The 15,648-nt window shown below is 45.7% G+C and overlaps 2 protein-coding genes across 4 annotated transcripts; both read left to right on the top strand.

The window, feature by feature from the left end:
* Nucleotides 1-799: 799 nt before the first annotated feature.
* Nucleotides 800-8,125, top strand: LOC133137413 (uncharacterized). Of its 2 annotated transcripts, none has more exons than XM_061255679.1 (7): nucleotides 800-1,005; nucleotides 3,331-3,520; nucleotides 4,444-4,560; nucleotides 4,857-4,913; nucleotides 5,336-5,563; nucleotides 6,238-6,351; nucleotides 6,577-8,125. In XM_061255679.1, the coding sequence occupies exons 2-7, from the start codon at nucleotides 3,347-3,349 to the stop codon at nucleotides 6,631-6,633; spliced, it is 747 nt and encodes a 248-aa protein (XP_061111663.1). In that variant the 5' UTR covers nucleotides 800-1,005; nucleotides 3,331-3,346; the 3' UTR covers nucleotides 6,634-8,125. The 2 variants fall into 2 exon arrangements, with proteins under 2 accessions (XP_061111663.1, XP_061111662.1); XM_061255678.1 differs by having other exon boundaries at nucleotides 803-1,005; nucleotides 6,574-8,125.
* Nucleotides 8,126-9,642: 1,517 nt separating this feature from the next.
* Nucleotides 9,643-15,427, top strand: LOC133137414 (uncharacterized). Of its 2 annotated transcripts, none has more exons than XM_061255680.1 (7): nucleotides 9,643-9,790; nucleotides 12,245-12,434; nucleotides 13,139-13,255; nucleotides 13,466-13,522; nucleotides 13,820-14,047; nucleotides 14,589-14,702; nucleotides 14,979-15,427. In XM_061255680.1, the coding sequence occupies exons 2-7, from the start codon at nucleotides 12,261-12,263 to the stop codon at nucleotides 15,036-15,038; spliced, it is 750 nt and encodes a 249-aa protein (XP_061111664.1). In that variant the 5' UTR covers nucleotides 9,643-9,790; nucleotides 12,245-12,260; the 3' UTR covers nucleotides 15,039-15,427. The 2 variants fall into 2 exon arrangements, with proteins under 2 accessions (XP_061111664.1, XP_061111666.1); XM_061255682.1 differs by having other exon boundaries at nucleotides 9,644-9,790; nucleotides 14,982-15,427.
* Nucleotides 15,428-15,648: the final 221 nt, after the last annotated feature.

The following is a 15,648-nucleotide window of genomic DNA, read 5'->3' as shown; positions in this document are numbered from 1 at the left end:
CAAACCGTACACAATATGCAGATGTCCCATCCATTTAATTAAAATCCCATCCAAAGCATGTTAAAACTTCACCCCGGGCATTGCCACGCCCGCAAAGTTTTCGACTCTCATATCCACAATTCATAAAAATAAATCTTACTAATTGAGGAGCGGGGAAAAAAGTTTCAATGTGAAAAGTATTTTTTAATGACCACTTTCAGATATATGCACATTTCTTTTCAGTGTTGGAGATTGACTGGGACCCATAATTTTACCTGTCATTGTCCTGGATGTCGGGGTCTAGGAATACATATTGTCCTGCTTGCCTAAAATCTGCAGTGTAATTTTTTTGTTAGCCGTATTTACAGGAAATTGCGTTGGTAGGCTTCAGTCGATTTGCTTTGTTGCTAAAAAAATATATTTGACTGATTTGACCACACATGTTTCAATCGGAGGCGAATCGACGATCCAAGTAGAAGAGAGGAGAGCATCCATCCATCCATCCATTATTTTAACCCGTTTATCCTGAACAGGATCGCAGGGGGGCTGGAGCCTATCCCAGCATACATTGGGCAAAAGGCAGGAATACACCCTGGACAGGTTGCCAGTCCATCGCAGGGCACACACACCATTCACTCACACACCCATACCTATGGCCAATTTAGACTCTCCAATCAGCCTAACCTGCATGTATTTGGACTGTGGGAAACCGGAGTACCCGGAGGAAACCCACGCAGACACGCAACATAGAACATGCAAACTCCGCACAGAGAGGCCCCGGCCGACGGGGATAGGAACCCAGGACCTCTTTGCTGTGAGGCGGCAGTGCTACCCACTGCACCATCCGTGCCGCCCGAGAGGAGAGCAGGCAAGTCAAAACAGAGAACTCTGGCATAGGCTCCACCTCCAGTGGAGGATTAACGTCGAGGGAACTCTCTCACTGAGCAACACGTCCAGTGTCTACGGGGGGAATTAAGGACGCGACTTCCTGACACTTGTCATAATATCAACATAAGACCGGAGCAGGTGAGTGAAACGACTGTCGCTGAACAGATACGTATGTGTGATCAACGCACAAAAGTCCGACAGGCAAGACATTTTGGCGCAGCTTTAGTTAAAAGTTTGTGTCCGATAGCATCTAGTTAGCTACGTTATTATTGTCAATATTTATTCTTAGACTGCAAGGTTTTATTTTGGACGAATCTTTGTATTGCACTACGGATCCACGACTAAACTGTCATGGAAAATTCTGTAAATCGTCCAGGAAACGACGAAAGAATTAACAGCGCATGCTCCTAGAATGTAGGCTAGCCGATTTAGAGAAACGGTACGTATTAAGCCCGGGCTGAGATTCAAATAATTGAAGGCCACTCGTTCTGCGTTAAATAATCTGAACACTCCCTTAAATTTGCCAGACAAAAGTTGTACGAGTCTGGGGATAAACCCGGTAAATATCTTGCCAATATAGTTAAAAAGAGATTCTCTAATTATTGTTTTAATTACAGATACCAATAATGTTGGATCTTTTGACTCCAAAACTATGGAGTTTGCATTATTTTATGCTAATTTATAAACAGCTGACAGCCTGACAATGCCCTAGCCCTTATGCATTTATTTATTTTTAGATCAGAGACTCCCAAAAGCTACTGATGCTCAAAAACAACAGCTAAATGTCCCAATCACAAGACAGGAGGCACTGCTTGCTTAGAAGTTTCATAAGGAGTTCAACCATTTTCTTCTGCACCCTTTGCTGGCCATGCCGAATCACTCATTTGACAGGGGATCCTACCTCAATCACTCAGGGAGGCTAATATATCTCTTATCCTCAAAAAGGGAATAAGAGATTGAGGGGCAGATGTGCCAAATGTGAGATTCTGTCAGCTAGCCGCTCATCTTCGGGTGTTGGCTGACCGGCTCAAATCCGACCCAGCCTCCAAATGTCCCCTGTGGAACCTGCTGTTTGTAAAGAACTACTAAGTCTGTTAAGGACCTCTGCAGTAACCCTGTCACTTTAAGTGCAGTTCGAGTTTGGAGGTCTGTTCGTAATAAAGAGGGCTGTGGTCAATTCACATCCCCTCTTACTCCCATTCTGTACAGCCCAGACTTTCTCCCAGACTATCAAGGCCAGGGCTTTAAAAAGTGGCACAGATAGGGGATAACAAAGCTATTTGATGGGCAGATTTTATTATCCTTTCAGCAAATACAGCAGCGCTTCGGCCTACGCAAATCAGAGTTTTTTTTTAGAAATCTACAAATTAGACATTTAATTACTACAGACACTACATTCATGACCAATAATTCCATTTCACATGTGGAAAGAGCCTTGTCCTTACAGGTAACTAGGAAGTGAATTAGCATATTCTACAGGGCCCTAAATTCCAATTTATCTCTAACTTCCAGTGCCACTAAGCTAGCCTGGGAGAGAGACCTGGGCATCTCCATTAGCAATATGGAGTGACAATAGATTAGGGGACTCCCGATAAGGAATTACGGTACAGTGTGAAGAGATGAGTCTTCAGACTGCGCTGGAAAATGGGCAGTGAGTGCGCAGTTCTTATGGGAATGGGGAGGTCGTTCCACCACTGGGGAGCTCGGGTGGAGAAGCTCCGCTTTCGAGACAAGGATGGCAGGATGAGCAAGTCGGCCTGTGGTGAAGTGGGTGTGTATGGCTGAATAATGTACCTGTGGGTAGGGAGGTCTTGTTGGCTGCAGCATAGGCCAGGGTCAGAACTTTGAATCTGATCCTGGCAGCAACTGGTAGCCACTGCAGTGACTTTAGCAGGGGCGCAACGTGTGAAAACTATGTCGACGTGTGGGACGACATGGCTCAGGCAGTAAGAGCAGTCGTCTGGCAGTTGGAGGGTTGCCGGTTCGATCCCCCGCCCGGGCTGTGTCGACGTGTCCCTGAGCAAGACACCAAACCCCCAAATGCTCCTGACGAGCTGGTTGGTGCCTTGCATGGCTGCCAGTTGCCGTCGGTGTGTGTGAGTGTGTGTGTGAATCGGTGAATGAGAAGCATCAATTGTACAGCGCTTTGGATAAAGGCGCTATATAAATGCCAACCACAAAACTACGGAAAACAAGTCAGGGCCGCCACATCTCAGCCATGATGATGAACCACAACTCCCATGTTGGTGCACTGAATTGTTCCTGATATTTTACGAATAAACAAAGACTGAATTCTTCTTGCTGAATTCATCTACTGGCACCAGAGCTTAGCGAAGTGTGTAACTAATGACCCACGTACACCCCAACTCCCATCTTGATGCACTGGACAGAAGGCTTTTTCCTGAATGCTGGTATTGAATAGGAATGTAATCCACGCTGACCCCTCTCTTCTCTTCCCCCCAGACGAGGCCCTGCCACGATGCCTTTATCCATGACAAAGGGTGATGGCTTCACAGTCTACACTGTGACCTCTGACCCCAGAAGCAAACTGCCCCTGCTGTGCCAGGTTTTCACCTCCTTGTGCTGCAGTCCTGTGTGCATGGTGTCCGGAAGGCTCCGGAAGCTCATGGCTGGTCCCCAGTCAGCATTAGCAGTGAGTCCCACGCGCCCCGCCTTATGACGCTGGCTTCCCCTGTTTGTTTCAGTACATACTGTTCCATCCGTTATTTATGCACCTTGAAGAGTTCTTCTGTTTTCTTCTTAATTAAAATCTGGTTATTTGGGTGTCTCGGTGGCGCAGCCTGCAGAGCACTGACCGCATGCTCATTGTGAGCCGCGACGTCAACGGTTCGAATCCGACCGTCTGACAATTTGTCGCATGTCTTTCCCTCTCTCTCGCCCCCATTCTTCCTGTCTCTATATACTGTCGAATAAAGCTGGAAAAAAAGGCCTATAAAAAAAAAAAAACAAAGAAAAAAAAAAAATCTGGTTAGTTGCTGCAGATTCCAGTTGTGTTTCCGGAAAGAAAAGGGTCTTGTCGAATTTGATGGTGAAAGACAAAGTTTAGCTCTTTATTTCTTAGTTACAAATCCTGCGTGGTATTTTGAGCGTCTTCAGTCCAACACAAAATTCTCAATGAGAATGGCACAGTTTAAGTACAACTTTTCTACCATTGGGCTAGCCAGTATAAAAGGCTTGTGTGATAATGCACTCCGAACTCAGATTTACCTTCATATTTTATGCTCTTCCATCCTGGCTAGATCATTGACTTTTCACATATTATAATTTCTGTCTCTTTACTCTTAACAGTTTGCATTCATACCTGGTTGTGTATGTATGTGTGTTTTTCCTGGTCTATGAAGCACACAAGGCACTAAACTACTGACTTAACTGGATTAAGAACTACAAGATTTGTAGCTCTCCGTCCAAGAGTTCAACTTCTGCATCTTCTTCACTGCACTCCTGACGAGCTCTCGCTTGATTAAATAATCTGTTGAGTTCAGAGCTTATAGATCAGCGGATATGATATTTTCTGATATAACTCATGCCTTTCTTCATCTGGTTTTCTCCCCCCAGACGGTGCAGATCATGGCGGGGCTGCTTACCCTCGGCCTGGGAGCGGTTCTTCTGAGCGTGTACTATGGCCCGTATTACATACGCCATGTTCGTCCTCCGTACTGGTCGGGTGGAATTGTGAGTCTTCCCTTGTGACTTTGCATGGATCAGTTATATTATGTTGCCCAACCCTGTTCCTGGAGATCTACCGTCCTGCAGGTTTTCACTCCAACCCTAACAAAGCACACCTCATTCAATAGCAAGAGCAGGGCTGCCAAACCCTGCTCCTGAAGATGTAGGCTTTCACTCCAACCCTAAGAATGCACACCTCTTAATGTTAATTTAAGTTACTTTAAAGTGAACAGAAGTATCGTTTTGGTGGATGAAAATGTTGTGATTTCCCTAAGCAAGAATAATTTCTTCTCCTTTGACAGTTCATTGTCTCTGGAATATTTTGCCTTTTTGCTGAAAGGTTTTCCAGCCCTTGTTTGGTAAGTAATCCAGCTGGTTTGCACTTGGAATGTGCCACCTCCCTCCACACAAAGTTTTAATCAAATGTTGTTGATCGTCTCGTAGCTGTTATCTAGCCTGAATATATGTAAATTAATTTAGAAATTTCACTTGACATTTCTCGAAGCTTCTAGAAAAATGTTTACTTATTCGCATGTACTGCACTAGTCACACACCACGGATCAAACCTCTTTTACATTATATTACATTACATGTCATTTGGCTGACGCTTTTATCCAAAGCGACTTACAGTTGATTTAGACTAAGCAGGACATGTACCTTAACCCCTATGTTACAAGCCCCGCCCGGTTCTTGGTGCGTGGCATATGTTAGCCAATGACATAGACCCTGAAGCGGAAGTTGTTCGACCCGGTGAACGCTCTCCTCTGATTGGCTCCTGCAGGTGTGCACGACGGTGGCGGTGAATCTGGTCAGTGCGGTGATCACAGTGGCTGCCATCGTGTTGTACTCCGTCGACGACGGGCCGAGGCTAGCGGATGTGTGCTTGACCTTTGACCCCACTGTGAGGTCTCACTATGACCGTCCCTACGACGTCACGAGGTCGCCCGAACAAAGGAACATCAGCGAGAGCAACTTCCGGCTTTGCCAGATGTACAGGAGTGCCACGGCGGTGGGTGAAATTCAGTACATTTCAGTATTTTCCCTGAGGGGGGAAAAAGGGTCACTTTTTGGGGTGCTCGGAGATGGGCCCACTTATGACGGTGGGCTGCATACTCGTTCGAGGGAAGGATGGGGCAGAAATGAGGATGGGGAGAAATTAGGATGGGGCAGAAATGAGGATGGGGAGAAATGAGGATTTCCAGGTGGAAAAGTTTGTTTGCTGCAGTTTCTAGTGATAAGCTGACGTAGCGGTTCGCGTACACCAGTTTCCACTCACTATAGGCCATTACGTTGCCCGAGGTAAGTTGGGTATGTCCGTAAGGCCTTGTGGGGCGCTGTGGATGCTCCTGTCTTGAGTGTTGAGAGCAGGGCGTGACACAGTTGCAGGAGCCAGAGGCCAGCCGAGTGCGGGAAAGGGCAAAGAGAGTCAAAGAGAGTCAAAGAGAGTCAAAGAGAAAGTCCAGAGAGGGTGCCTTGCTCTTATACTGTGAAAGTGTATTGCTCCCACCGTTACGGTACTGGCTTAACCGTAACTAGACGTCATGCCGGGGTTGGGTGGAAGTCGCGGAATTGTCATGTGGGATTGTGGGAAATGTAGTTAAGTTGTCCCTGCAGATGTTTGAGATGCCTGCTTGGAAGGTTTGATCTGACCTTCATGATCTGACCCCCCCCCCCCCCCCCCAGCCTGTAGTGTTCGGCGTGAAGGTGCTGCTGGTGGCCTTTGCTGCTCTCCAGTTTTGCATCAACATCAGTGAGGCGGTTCTGGCCATAAAGGCAATGAAGAAGAACAAGCGGGAGGTAAGATGCCCCAAAACACAGGGTAGCCATCTTGTGTCATTAGCTGCTGCCTACGTGTGTGTGTGTGTGTGTGTGTGTGCACATGGGGGTGTGTGTGCATGTGTGTGTGTGTGTGTGTATGCACCTGGGTGTGTGTGTGTGTGTGTGTGTGTGTGTGTGTGTGTGTGTGTATATGCTTGTTATAACTGACTTGCTGGTCTGGTCTTGGACTGTATCTTAAAGCAGGACCCTGATGTTCAGCAGCCACTCATGGAGGAGGTGACAGCCAATCCCGTTGCTTAGAGGAAGCCACGCCTTAACGACTGCCACCAATCACCTTTCCCTGTGCATGAGAACTGCAGCACTGCTATACCACTATAACATAACACTAAACTTGTACTAAAGTGCTTCTGTTCTACTCTAAACTAGATTAATTTCTAGGAATTTCTTCTTTTGGTACAGAAGATAACTAATCATTGAAAAAAGTTGCATGATAAACTTAAAGGGATTTTCTATATCTTTTCTATATCTTATTTATTTTGTTATGATTAGACCCAGACAGCAGTTCTGCCTGTGCATTTGTTGAGAGCATAGCTCTCTATTGGCTCTTTCTTTGTTTGAGAACGTTTGCTGTTGAAGAAGGCAGCCGAAACGGATCTGCCTGTGGAATGAAATAAATGGAAATATGTTGAAAATATGCTTGCACTTTTCATCATTCTTCAGAGAGTGGACTTCCATGCACCCTTTGTTTTTGTGGAGGTTCGACACACCGTGGTCACCGCTGATGTAATCAGAAATGAAGTGCGTCCTGTAAAGGGACCAGAGGAGTGGAGCTGGAAGGGCGGTGTATTCTGAACAGGTGACTCCATTCCTGGGAGGAGGAGCCAGTCCATGGTTTAGTTGTTGCCCAACACAAAGCACCTGCATGTTGTTTGTAGTTAAGAACAGCATTAAACCTTGCATCTCCATTCAGCTGGGGGGAAGCATCCCTAAGTAAAGAGATCCTAAAAGACAGAGCTGCCTTTGAGTTCTGGAGAACTTGTTTTGGAGAACTAAACCGATTGAGGACTTCTCCACTCTTTTCCTGTCCTTGCTCCTGATGCGGAAGTCGATTGAGGTCCACCAACCTTAAGGACATTCCAACCGCTTTAACGGCTTCTTCTAGGAACGAGAAGTAGAAGTTAGGAACTCTCAGTCTTTCCTTTGAGCAGGTTCCTGTCGAGGGCCTCCCTGGCGGCTGAAGGCATCCTCTACGGTCCGCCCGGGGGGATGCAAGTCCGATGAGCTCCAGTGTCAGTGGATGATCATTCACATCACCAAGCAGGTCCTGCGGGAGACGAGGAACATCAACGTCTACCAAAAAACAACCGTAGACCTGGTCATTCTCCAGAGGAGGATCCATAACCTCCTCCGAGATGGCGTGTTGTTGGACTTCTGTAAAAATAAGACCCTGGCTAGAAAGAAATGGGGGGGTGGATCACCCCCACTGCCCTAGAGGGGCATTTGGTCCTCAGGACCTGCTCTAAACCTGAGCAAAATGGACCTTCTTTTTCTTTACATTTGTGCCCTTTGTGAATTCTAAATCCACTTTCCCCTTTGGTTTGTAGTCTTTATTGATTTTGTTATGTTTTGTCAATTTTTAATGTTTTATTAATTGTAATGATTTTATGGGGACTTCTGCACAGTACTGTGCAGAAGTCTTAGGCACCCTACACTTTATTATATATGTGTAAAAGCTTTTGTGTAAATATTCATTTTCAAAAAGATTAAATTTTACAGACATTTTTGTATTTAATTTTAAAAAGTATTACTGTAAGCAATTGACTACTTTTTACATAAAAACTTGATCAAGGCTGTCTGAGATCAGAAGCAAAGAGCCAACCAAAGTCTGCAGAAGAACTATGGCAAGTATGGCAACATGCTTGGAACAACCTCCCTGCTGATTGTCTTAGCCAACGCTGTCCTGCAGTTCTAAATCTCAGAGAAGTGATGCAGTTTTAACGCCGAAGGGTGGTCACAAGAAATATTGATTTGATTCAGTTTCGAACTATTCTGCCAAATTACTAAAATGTATAGTATGTTTATTTATGACCTTTCACTTAATTATTTTTGAAAGAATCTTATCTGTACAGGATGCTGTACAGGTGCCTAAGACTTTTGCACATTACTGTATATGTATATATGTATATGCATATTTTCCAATGGTTTTGTAGGCAATGATGCTAGAACAAACTAAGCCAAAGGGCTGTTATCAATCTACTGTATAATGAGCTATTGCCACCTTTTGTAATTGAGAACCTCCCATATCTACCCACTGGTACTGTATACACGTATAGAATTTATCCCAAAGACAATATATTAAATCTGTTATATATCTGGTACAGTGCTTGTAATGTACCAAAAGAAAGAAAAAAAAAGATATTATCATTGTAAACACAAAATATTTCACAAACCGTACACAATATGCAGATGTCCCATCCATTTAATTAAAATCCCATCCAAAGCATGTTAAAACACTTCACCCCGGGCATTGCCACGCCCGCAAAGTTTTCGACTCTCATATCCACAATTCATAAAAATAAATCTTACTAATTGAGGAGCGGGGAAAAAAGTTTCAATGTGAAAAGTATTTTTTAATGACCACTTTCAGATATATGCACATTTCTTTTCAGAGTTGGAGATTGACTGGGACCCATAATTTAACCTGTCATTGTCCTGGATGTCGGGGTCTAGGAATACATATTGTCCTGCTTGCCTAAAATCTGCAGTGTAATTTTTTTGTTAGCCGTATTTACAGGAAATTGCGTTGGTAGGCTTCAGTCGATTTGCTTTGTTGCTAAAAAAATATATATTTGACTTACTGTGACCACACATGTTTCAATCGGAGGCGAATCGACGATCCAAGTAGAAGAGAGGAGAGCATCCATCCATCCATCCATCCATTATTTTAACCCGTTTATCCTGAACAGGATCGCAGGGGGGCTGGAGCCTATCCCAGCATACATTGGGCAAAAGGCAGGAATACACCCTGGACAGGTTGCCAGTCCATCGCAGGGCACGCACACCATTCACTCACACACTCGTACCTATGGGCAATTTAGACTCTCCAATCAACCTAACCTGCATGTATTTGGACTGTGGGAAACCGGAGTACCCGAAGGAAACCCACGCAGACACGCAACATAGAACATGCAAACTCCGCACAGAGAGGCACCGGCCGACGGGGATAGGAACCCAGGACCTCTTTGCTGTGAGGCGGCAGTGCTACCCACTGCACCATCCGTGCCGCCCGAGAGGAGAGCAGGCAAGTCAAAACAGAGAACTCTGGCATAGGCTCCACCTCCAGTGGAGGATTAACGTCAAGCTAACTCTCACTGCGCAACACGTCCAGTGTCTGCGGGGGGATTTAAGGACGCGACTTCCTGACACTTGTCATAATATCAACATAAGACCGGAGCAGGTGAGTGAAACGACTGTCGCTGAACAGATACGTATGTGTGATCAACGCACAAACGTCCGACAGGCAGGCAGGCAGGCAAGACATTTTGGCGCAGCTTTAGTTAAAAGTTTGTGTCCGATAGCATCTAGTTAGCTACGTTATTATTGTCAATATTTATCCTTAGGTTTTATTTTGGACGAATCTTTGTATTGCACGACGGATCCAAGACTAAACTGTCATGGGAAATTCTGTAAATCGTCCAGGAAACGACGAAAGAATTAACAGCGCATGCTCCTAGAATGTAGGCTAGCCGACCTAGAGAAACGGTACGTATTAAGCCTGGGCTGAGATTCAAATAATTGAAGGCCACTCGTTCTGCGTTAAATAATCTGAACACTCCCTTAAATTTGCCGTACAAAAGTTGTTCGAGTCTGGGGATAAACCCGGTAAATATCTTGCCAATATAGTTAAAAAGAGATTCTCTAATTATTGTTTCAATTACAGATTCCAATAATGTTGGATCTTTTGACTCCAAAACTATGGAGTTTGCATTATTTTATGCTAATTTATAAACAGCTAACAGCCTGACAATGCCCCCGCCCTTATGCATTTATTTTTCTCAGATCAGAGACTCCCAAAAGCTACTGATGCTCAAAAACAACAGCTAAATGTCCCAATCACAAGACAGGAGGCACTGCTTGCTTAGAAGTTTCATAAGGAGTTCAACCATTTTCTTCTGCACCCTTTGCTGGCCATGCCGAATCACTCATTTGACAGGGGATCCTACCTCAATCACTCAGGGAGGCTAATATATCTCTTATCCTCACAAAGGGAATAAGAGATTGAGGGGCAGATGTGCCAAATGTGAGATTCTGTCAGCTAGCCGCTCATCTTCGGGTGTTGGCTGACCGGCTCAAATCCGACCCAGCCTCCAAATGTCCCCTGTGGAACCTGCTGTTTGTAAAGAACTACTAAGTCTGTTAAGGACTAGAGAGACAGGAAGAATGGGAGCGAGAGAGAGGGGAAGACATGCGACAAATGTCAGACGGTCGGATTCGAACCGCCAACGTCACGGCTCACAATGAGCATGCGGTCAGTGCTCTACAGGCTGCGCCACCGAGACACCCAACCCTGTCACTTTAAGTGCAGTTTGAGTTTGGAGGTCTGTTCGTAATAAAGAGGGCTGTGGTCAATTCACATCCCCTCTTACTCCCATTCTGTACAGCCCAGACTTTCTCCCAGACTATCAAGGCCAGGGCTTTAAAAAGTGGCACAGACAGGGGATAACAAAGCTATTTGATGGGCAGATTTTATTATCCTTTCAGCAAATACAGCAGCGCTTCGGCCTACACAAATCTGAGTTTTTTTTAGATATCTACAAATTAGACATTTCATTACTACAGACACTACATTCATGACCAATAATACCATTTCACATGTGGAAAGAGCCTTGTCCTTACAGGTAACTAGGAAGTGAATTAGCGTATTCTACAGGGCCCTAAATTCCAATTTATCTCTAACTTCCAGTGCCACTAAGCAAGCCTGGGAGAGAGACCTGGGCATCTCCATTAGCAATATGGAGTGACAATAGATTAGGGGACTCCCGATAAGGAATTACGGTACAGTGTGAAGAGATGAGTCTTCAGACTGCGCTGGAAAATGGGCAGTGAGTGCGCAGTTCTTATGGGAATGGGGAGGTCGTTCCACCACTGGGGAGCTCGGGTGGAGAAGCTCCGCTTTCGAGACAAGGATGGCAGGATGAGCAAGTCGGCCTGTGGTGAAGTGGGTGTGTATGGCTGAATAATGTCCTGTGGGTAGGGAGGTCTTGTTGGCTGCAGCATAGGCCAGGGTCAGAACTTTGAATCTGATCCTGGCAGCAACTGGTAGCCACTGCAGTGACTTTAGCAGGGGCGCGACGTGTGAAAACTATGTCGACGTGTGGGATGACATGGCTCAGGCAGTAAGAGCAGTCGTCTGGCAGTCGGAGGGTTGCCGGTTCGATCCCCCGCCTGGGCTGTGTCGACGTGTCCCTGAGCAAGACACCGAACCCCCAAATGCTCCTGACGAGCTGGTTGGTGCCTTGCATGGCTGCCAATTGCTGTCGGTGTGTGAGTGTGTGTATGAATCGGTGAATGAGACGCATCAATTGTACAGCACTTTGGATAAAGGTGCTATATAGATGCCAACCACAAAACTACGGAAAACAAGTCAGGGCCGCCACATCTCAGCCATGATGATGAACCACAACTCCCATGTTGGTGCACTGAATTGTTCCTGATATTTTACGAATAAACAAAGACTGAATTCTTCTTGCTGAATTCATCTACTGGCACCAGAGCTTAGCGAAGTGTGTAACTAATAACCCACGTACACCCCAACTCCCATCTTGATGCACTGGACAGAAGGCTTTTTCCTGAATGCTGGTATTGAATAGAAATGTAATCCACGCTGACCCCTCTCTTCTCTTCCCCCCAGACGGGGCCCTGCCACGATGCCTTTATCCATGACAAAGGGTGATGGCTTCACAGTCTACACTGTGACCTCTGACCCCGGAAGCAAACTGCCCCTGCTGTGCCAGGTTTTCACCTCCTTGTGCTGCAGTCCTGTGTGCATGGTGTCCGGAAGGCTCCGGAAGCTCATGGCTGGTCCCCAGTCAGCATTAGCAGTGAGTCCCACGCGCCCCGCCTTATGACGCTGGCTTCCCCTGTTTGTTTCAGTACATACTGTTCCATCCGTTATTTATGCACCTTGAAGAGTTCTTCTGTTTTCTTCTTAATTAAAATCTGGTTAGTTGCTGCTGATTCCAGTTGTGTTTCCGGAAAGAAAAGGGTCTTGCCGAATTTGATGGTGAAAGACAAAGTTTAGCTCTTTATTTCTTAGTTACAAATCCTGCGTGGTATTTTGAGCATCTTCAGTCTTGCACACAATTCTCAATGAGAATGGCACAGTTTAAGTACAATTTCTCTACTATTGGGCTAGCCAGTATAAAAGGCTTGTGTGATAATGCACTCCTAGCACAGATTTACCTTCATACTTTACGCGCTTCCATCCTGGCTAGATCAATGACTTTTCACATATTATAATTTCTGTCTCTTTAAACAGTTTGCATTCATTCCTGGTTGTTTATGTATGTATGTTTTTCCTGGTCTATGAAGCACACAAGGCACTAAACTACTGACTTAACTGGATTAAGAACTACAAGACTTCTAGTTCTCCGTCCAAGAGTTCAACTTCTGCATCTTCTTCACTGCACTCCTGACGAGCTCTCACTTGATTAAATAATCTGTTGAGTTCAGAGCTTATAGATCAGCGGATATGATATTTTCTGATATAACTCATGCCTTTCTTCATCCGGTTTTCTCCCCCCAGACGGTGCAGATCATGGCGGGGCTGCTTACCCTCGGCCTGGGAGCAGTTCTTATGAGTGTGTACAGTGGTCCGTCTGTCACGACCGGTGTTTATCAAACATACTGGTCGGGTGGAATTGTGAGTCTTCCCTTGTGACTTTGCATGGATCAGTTAGATTATGTTGCCCAACCCTGTTCCTGAAGATGTACTGTCCTGTAGGCTTTCACTCCAACCTTAAGAAAGCACACCTCTTAATGTTAATTTAAGTTACTTTGAAGTGAACAGAAGTATCTTTTTGGTGTATGAAAATATTTCCCTAAGCAAGAATAATTTCTTCTCCTTTGACAGTTCATTGTCTCTGGAATATTTTGCCTTTTTGCTGAAAGGTTTTCCAGCCCTTGTTTGGTAAGTAATCCAGCTGGTTTGTACTTGGAATGTGCCACCTCCCTCTACACAAAGTTTTAATCAAATGCTGTTGATCGTCTTGTAACTATTATCTAGCCTGAACATATGTAAATTAATTTAGAAATTTCATTTCTAGAAAAGTGTTTTAATTATTTGCATGTACTGCACTAGTGACACACCACAGAGCCCTTTGAAAGACAAACCTCTTGGTGCGTGGCATATGTTAGCCAATGACATAGACCCTGAAGCGGAGGTTGTTCGCCCTGGTGAACGCTCTCCTCTGATTGGCTCCTGCAGGTGTGCACGACGGTGGCGGTGAATCTGGTCAGTGCGGTGCTCACAGTGGCTGCCATCGTGTTGTACTCCGTCGACGAAGGCCCGAGGTTAGCGAACGAGTGCTTGACCTTTGACCCCACTGTGAGGTCTCACTATGACCGTCCCTACGCCGTCACGGTGTCGCCCGAACAAAGGAACGTCAGCGAGAGCAACTTCCGGCTTTGCCAGATGTACAGGGATGCCACGCTGGTGGGTGAAATTCAGTACATTTCAGAAAATGGGGAAAAAGGGTCACTTTTTGGGTTGCTCGGAGATGGACCCACTTAGGACAGTGGGCTGCATACTCGTCTGAGGGACGGATGGGGCAGAAATTAGGATGGGGCGGAATTAGGATGGGGCAGAAACTAGGATGGGGCAGAAATTAGGATGGGGCAGAAACTAGGATGGGGCAGAAATTAGGATGGGGCAGAAATTGGGATGGGGCAGAAATTGGGATGGAGGGAAAGAGCCATTTGAATGATGGTTCTGCAGAGGGAGGCCCAGATGCAGCTGTACGGAATCTGAAGTTCCCCTTCTGGAGGGTCGGCGTTTCTGCAGGGTTTCTTTGCGGTGAAAGGTTTCCCTTTGGCCAGCTAGGTCTTGGATTTACAGTTATTCTCGGGGCTGTTTGTGACTCAAGTGATTACGCTCTCAAGTGCAGAGAACAAAATGGCAGAAACCTGCAGGAACTGCTGCCTTTGCGATGCCTGCTTGGATGGTTTGATCTGAGCTTCATGTTCCCCCCCCCCAGCCTGCAGTGGTAGGCCTGAAGGTGCTGCTGGGGGCCTTTGCTGCTCTCCAGTTCTGCATCAACATCAGTGTGGCAGTTCTGGCCATAAAGGCACTGAAGAAGAACAAGCGGGAGGTAAGATACCCCAACACACAGGGTAGCCATCTTGTGTCATTAGCTGCTGCATACATGTGTGTGCGTGTGCGTGTGTGGGTGGGTGTGTGTGTGTGTGTGTATGTGTATACACGTGGGGGTATGTGTGTGTGTGTGTGTGTGTGTGTGTGTGTGTGTGCACGTGTGCATGTGGGGGTGTGTGTGTATACACGTGGGGGTGTGTGTGTGTGTGTGTGTGTGTGTGTGTGTGTTTGCTTTAACTGACTTGCTGGTCTGGTCTTGGGCTGTATCTCAAAGCAGGACCCTGATGTTCAGCAGCCACTCATGGAGGAGGTGACGGCCAATCCCGTTGCTTAGAGGAAGCCACGCCTTAACGACTGCCACCAATCACCTTTCCCTGTGCATGAGAACTGCAGCACTGCTATACCACTATAACATAACACTAAACTTGTACTAAAGTGCTTCTGTTCTACTCTAAACTAGATTAATTTCTAGGAATTTCTTCTTTGGGTACAGAAGATAACTAATCATTGAAAAAAGTTGCATGATAAACTTAAAGGGATTTTCTATGACTTTTCTATATCTTTTTTATTTTTTATGATTAGACTCAGACAGCAGTTCTGCCTGTGCATTTGTTGAGAGCATAGCTCTCTTGGCTCTTTCTTTGTTTGAGAATATTTGTTGTTGAAGAAGGCAGCCGAAACAGATCTGCCTGTGGAATGAAATAAACGGAAATATGTTGAAAATATGCTTGCACTTTTCATCATTCTTCAGAGAGTGGACTTCCATGCACCCTTTGTTTTTGTGGAGGTTCGACACACCGTGGTCACCGCTGATGTAATCAGAAATTAAGTATGTCCTGTAAACGGACCAGAGGAGTGGAGCTGGAAGAGTGGTGTATTCTGAACAGGTGGCTCCATTCCTGGGAGGAGGAGCCAGTCCATGGTTTAGTTATTGCCCAACACAA

The sequence above is a fragment of the Conger conger genome, chromosome 9 (assembly GCF_963514075.1).
Source record: "Conger conger chromosome 9, fConCon1.1, whole genome shotgun sequence".
In the NCBI taxonomy this organism is placed as follows: domain Eukaryota; kingdom Metazoa; phylum Chordata; class Actinopteri; order Anguilliformes; family Congridae; genus Conger; species Conger conger.
The sequence above is the reverse complement of the archived record's forward strand: the minus strand, read 5'-3'. Positions and strand labels throughout refer to the sequence as shown.

Excerpts from the sequence above, each read along its gene's own strand:
- LOC133137414 (XM_061255680.1), top strand. The coding sequence starts at position 12,261 with ATGCCTTTATCCATGACAAAGGGTGATGGCTTCACAGTCTACACTGTG. Across the intron at positions 13,256-13,465 it reads CATACTGGTCGGGTGGAATT|TTCATTGTCTCTGGAATATT; the intron begins GTGAGTCTTCCC and ends CTCCTTTGACAG. Across the intron at positions 14,703-14,978 it reads TGAAGAAGAACAAGCGGGAG|CAGGACCCTGATGTTCAGCA; the intron begins GTAAGATACCCC and ends TGTATCTCAAAG.
- LOC133137413 (XM_061255678.1), top strand. The coding sequence starts at position 3,347 with ATGCCTTTATCCATGACAAAGGGTGATGGCTTCACAGTCTACACTGTG. Across the intron at positions 4,914-5,335 it reads GGTTTTCCAGCCCTTGTTTG|GTGTGCACGACGGTGGCGGT; the intron begins GTAAGTAATCCA and ends TGGCTCCTGCAG. Across the intron at positions 6,352-6,573 it reads TGAAGAAGAACAAGCGGGAG|CAGGACCCTGATGTTCAGCA; the intron begins GTAAGATGCCCC and ends TGTATCTTAAAG.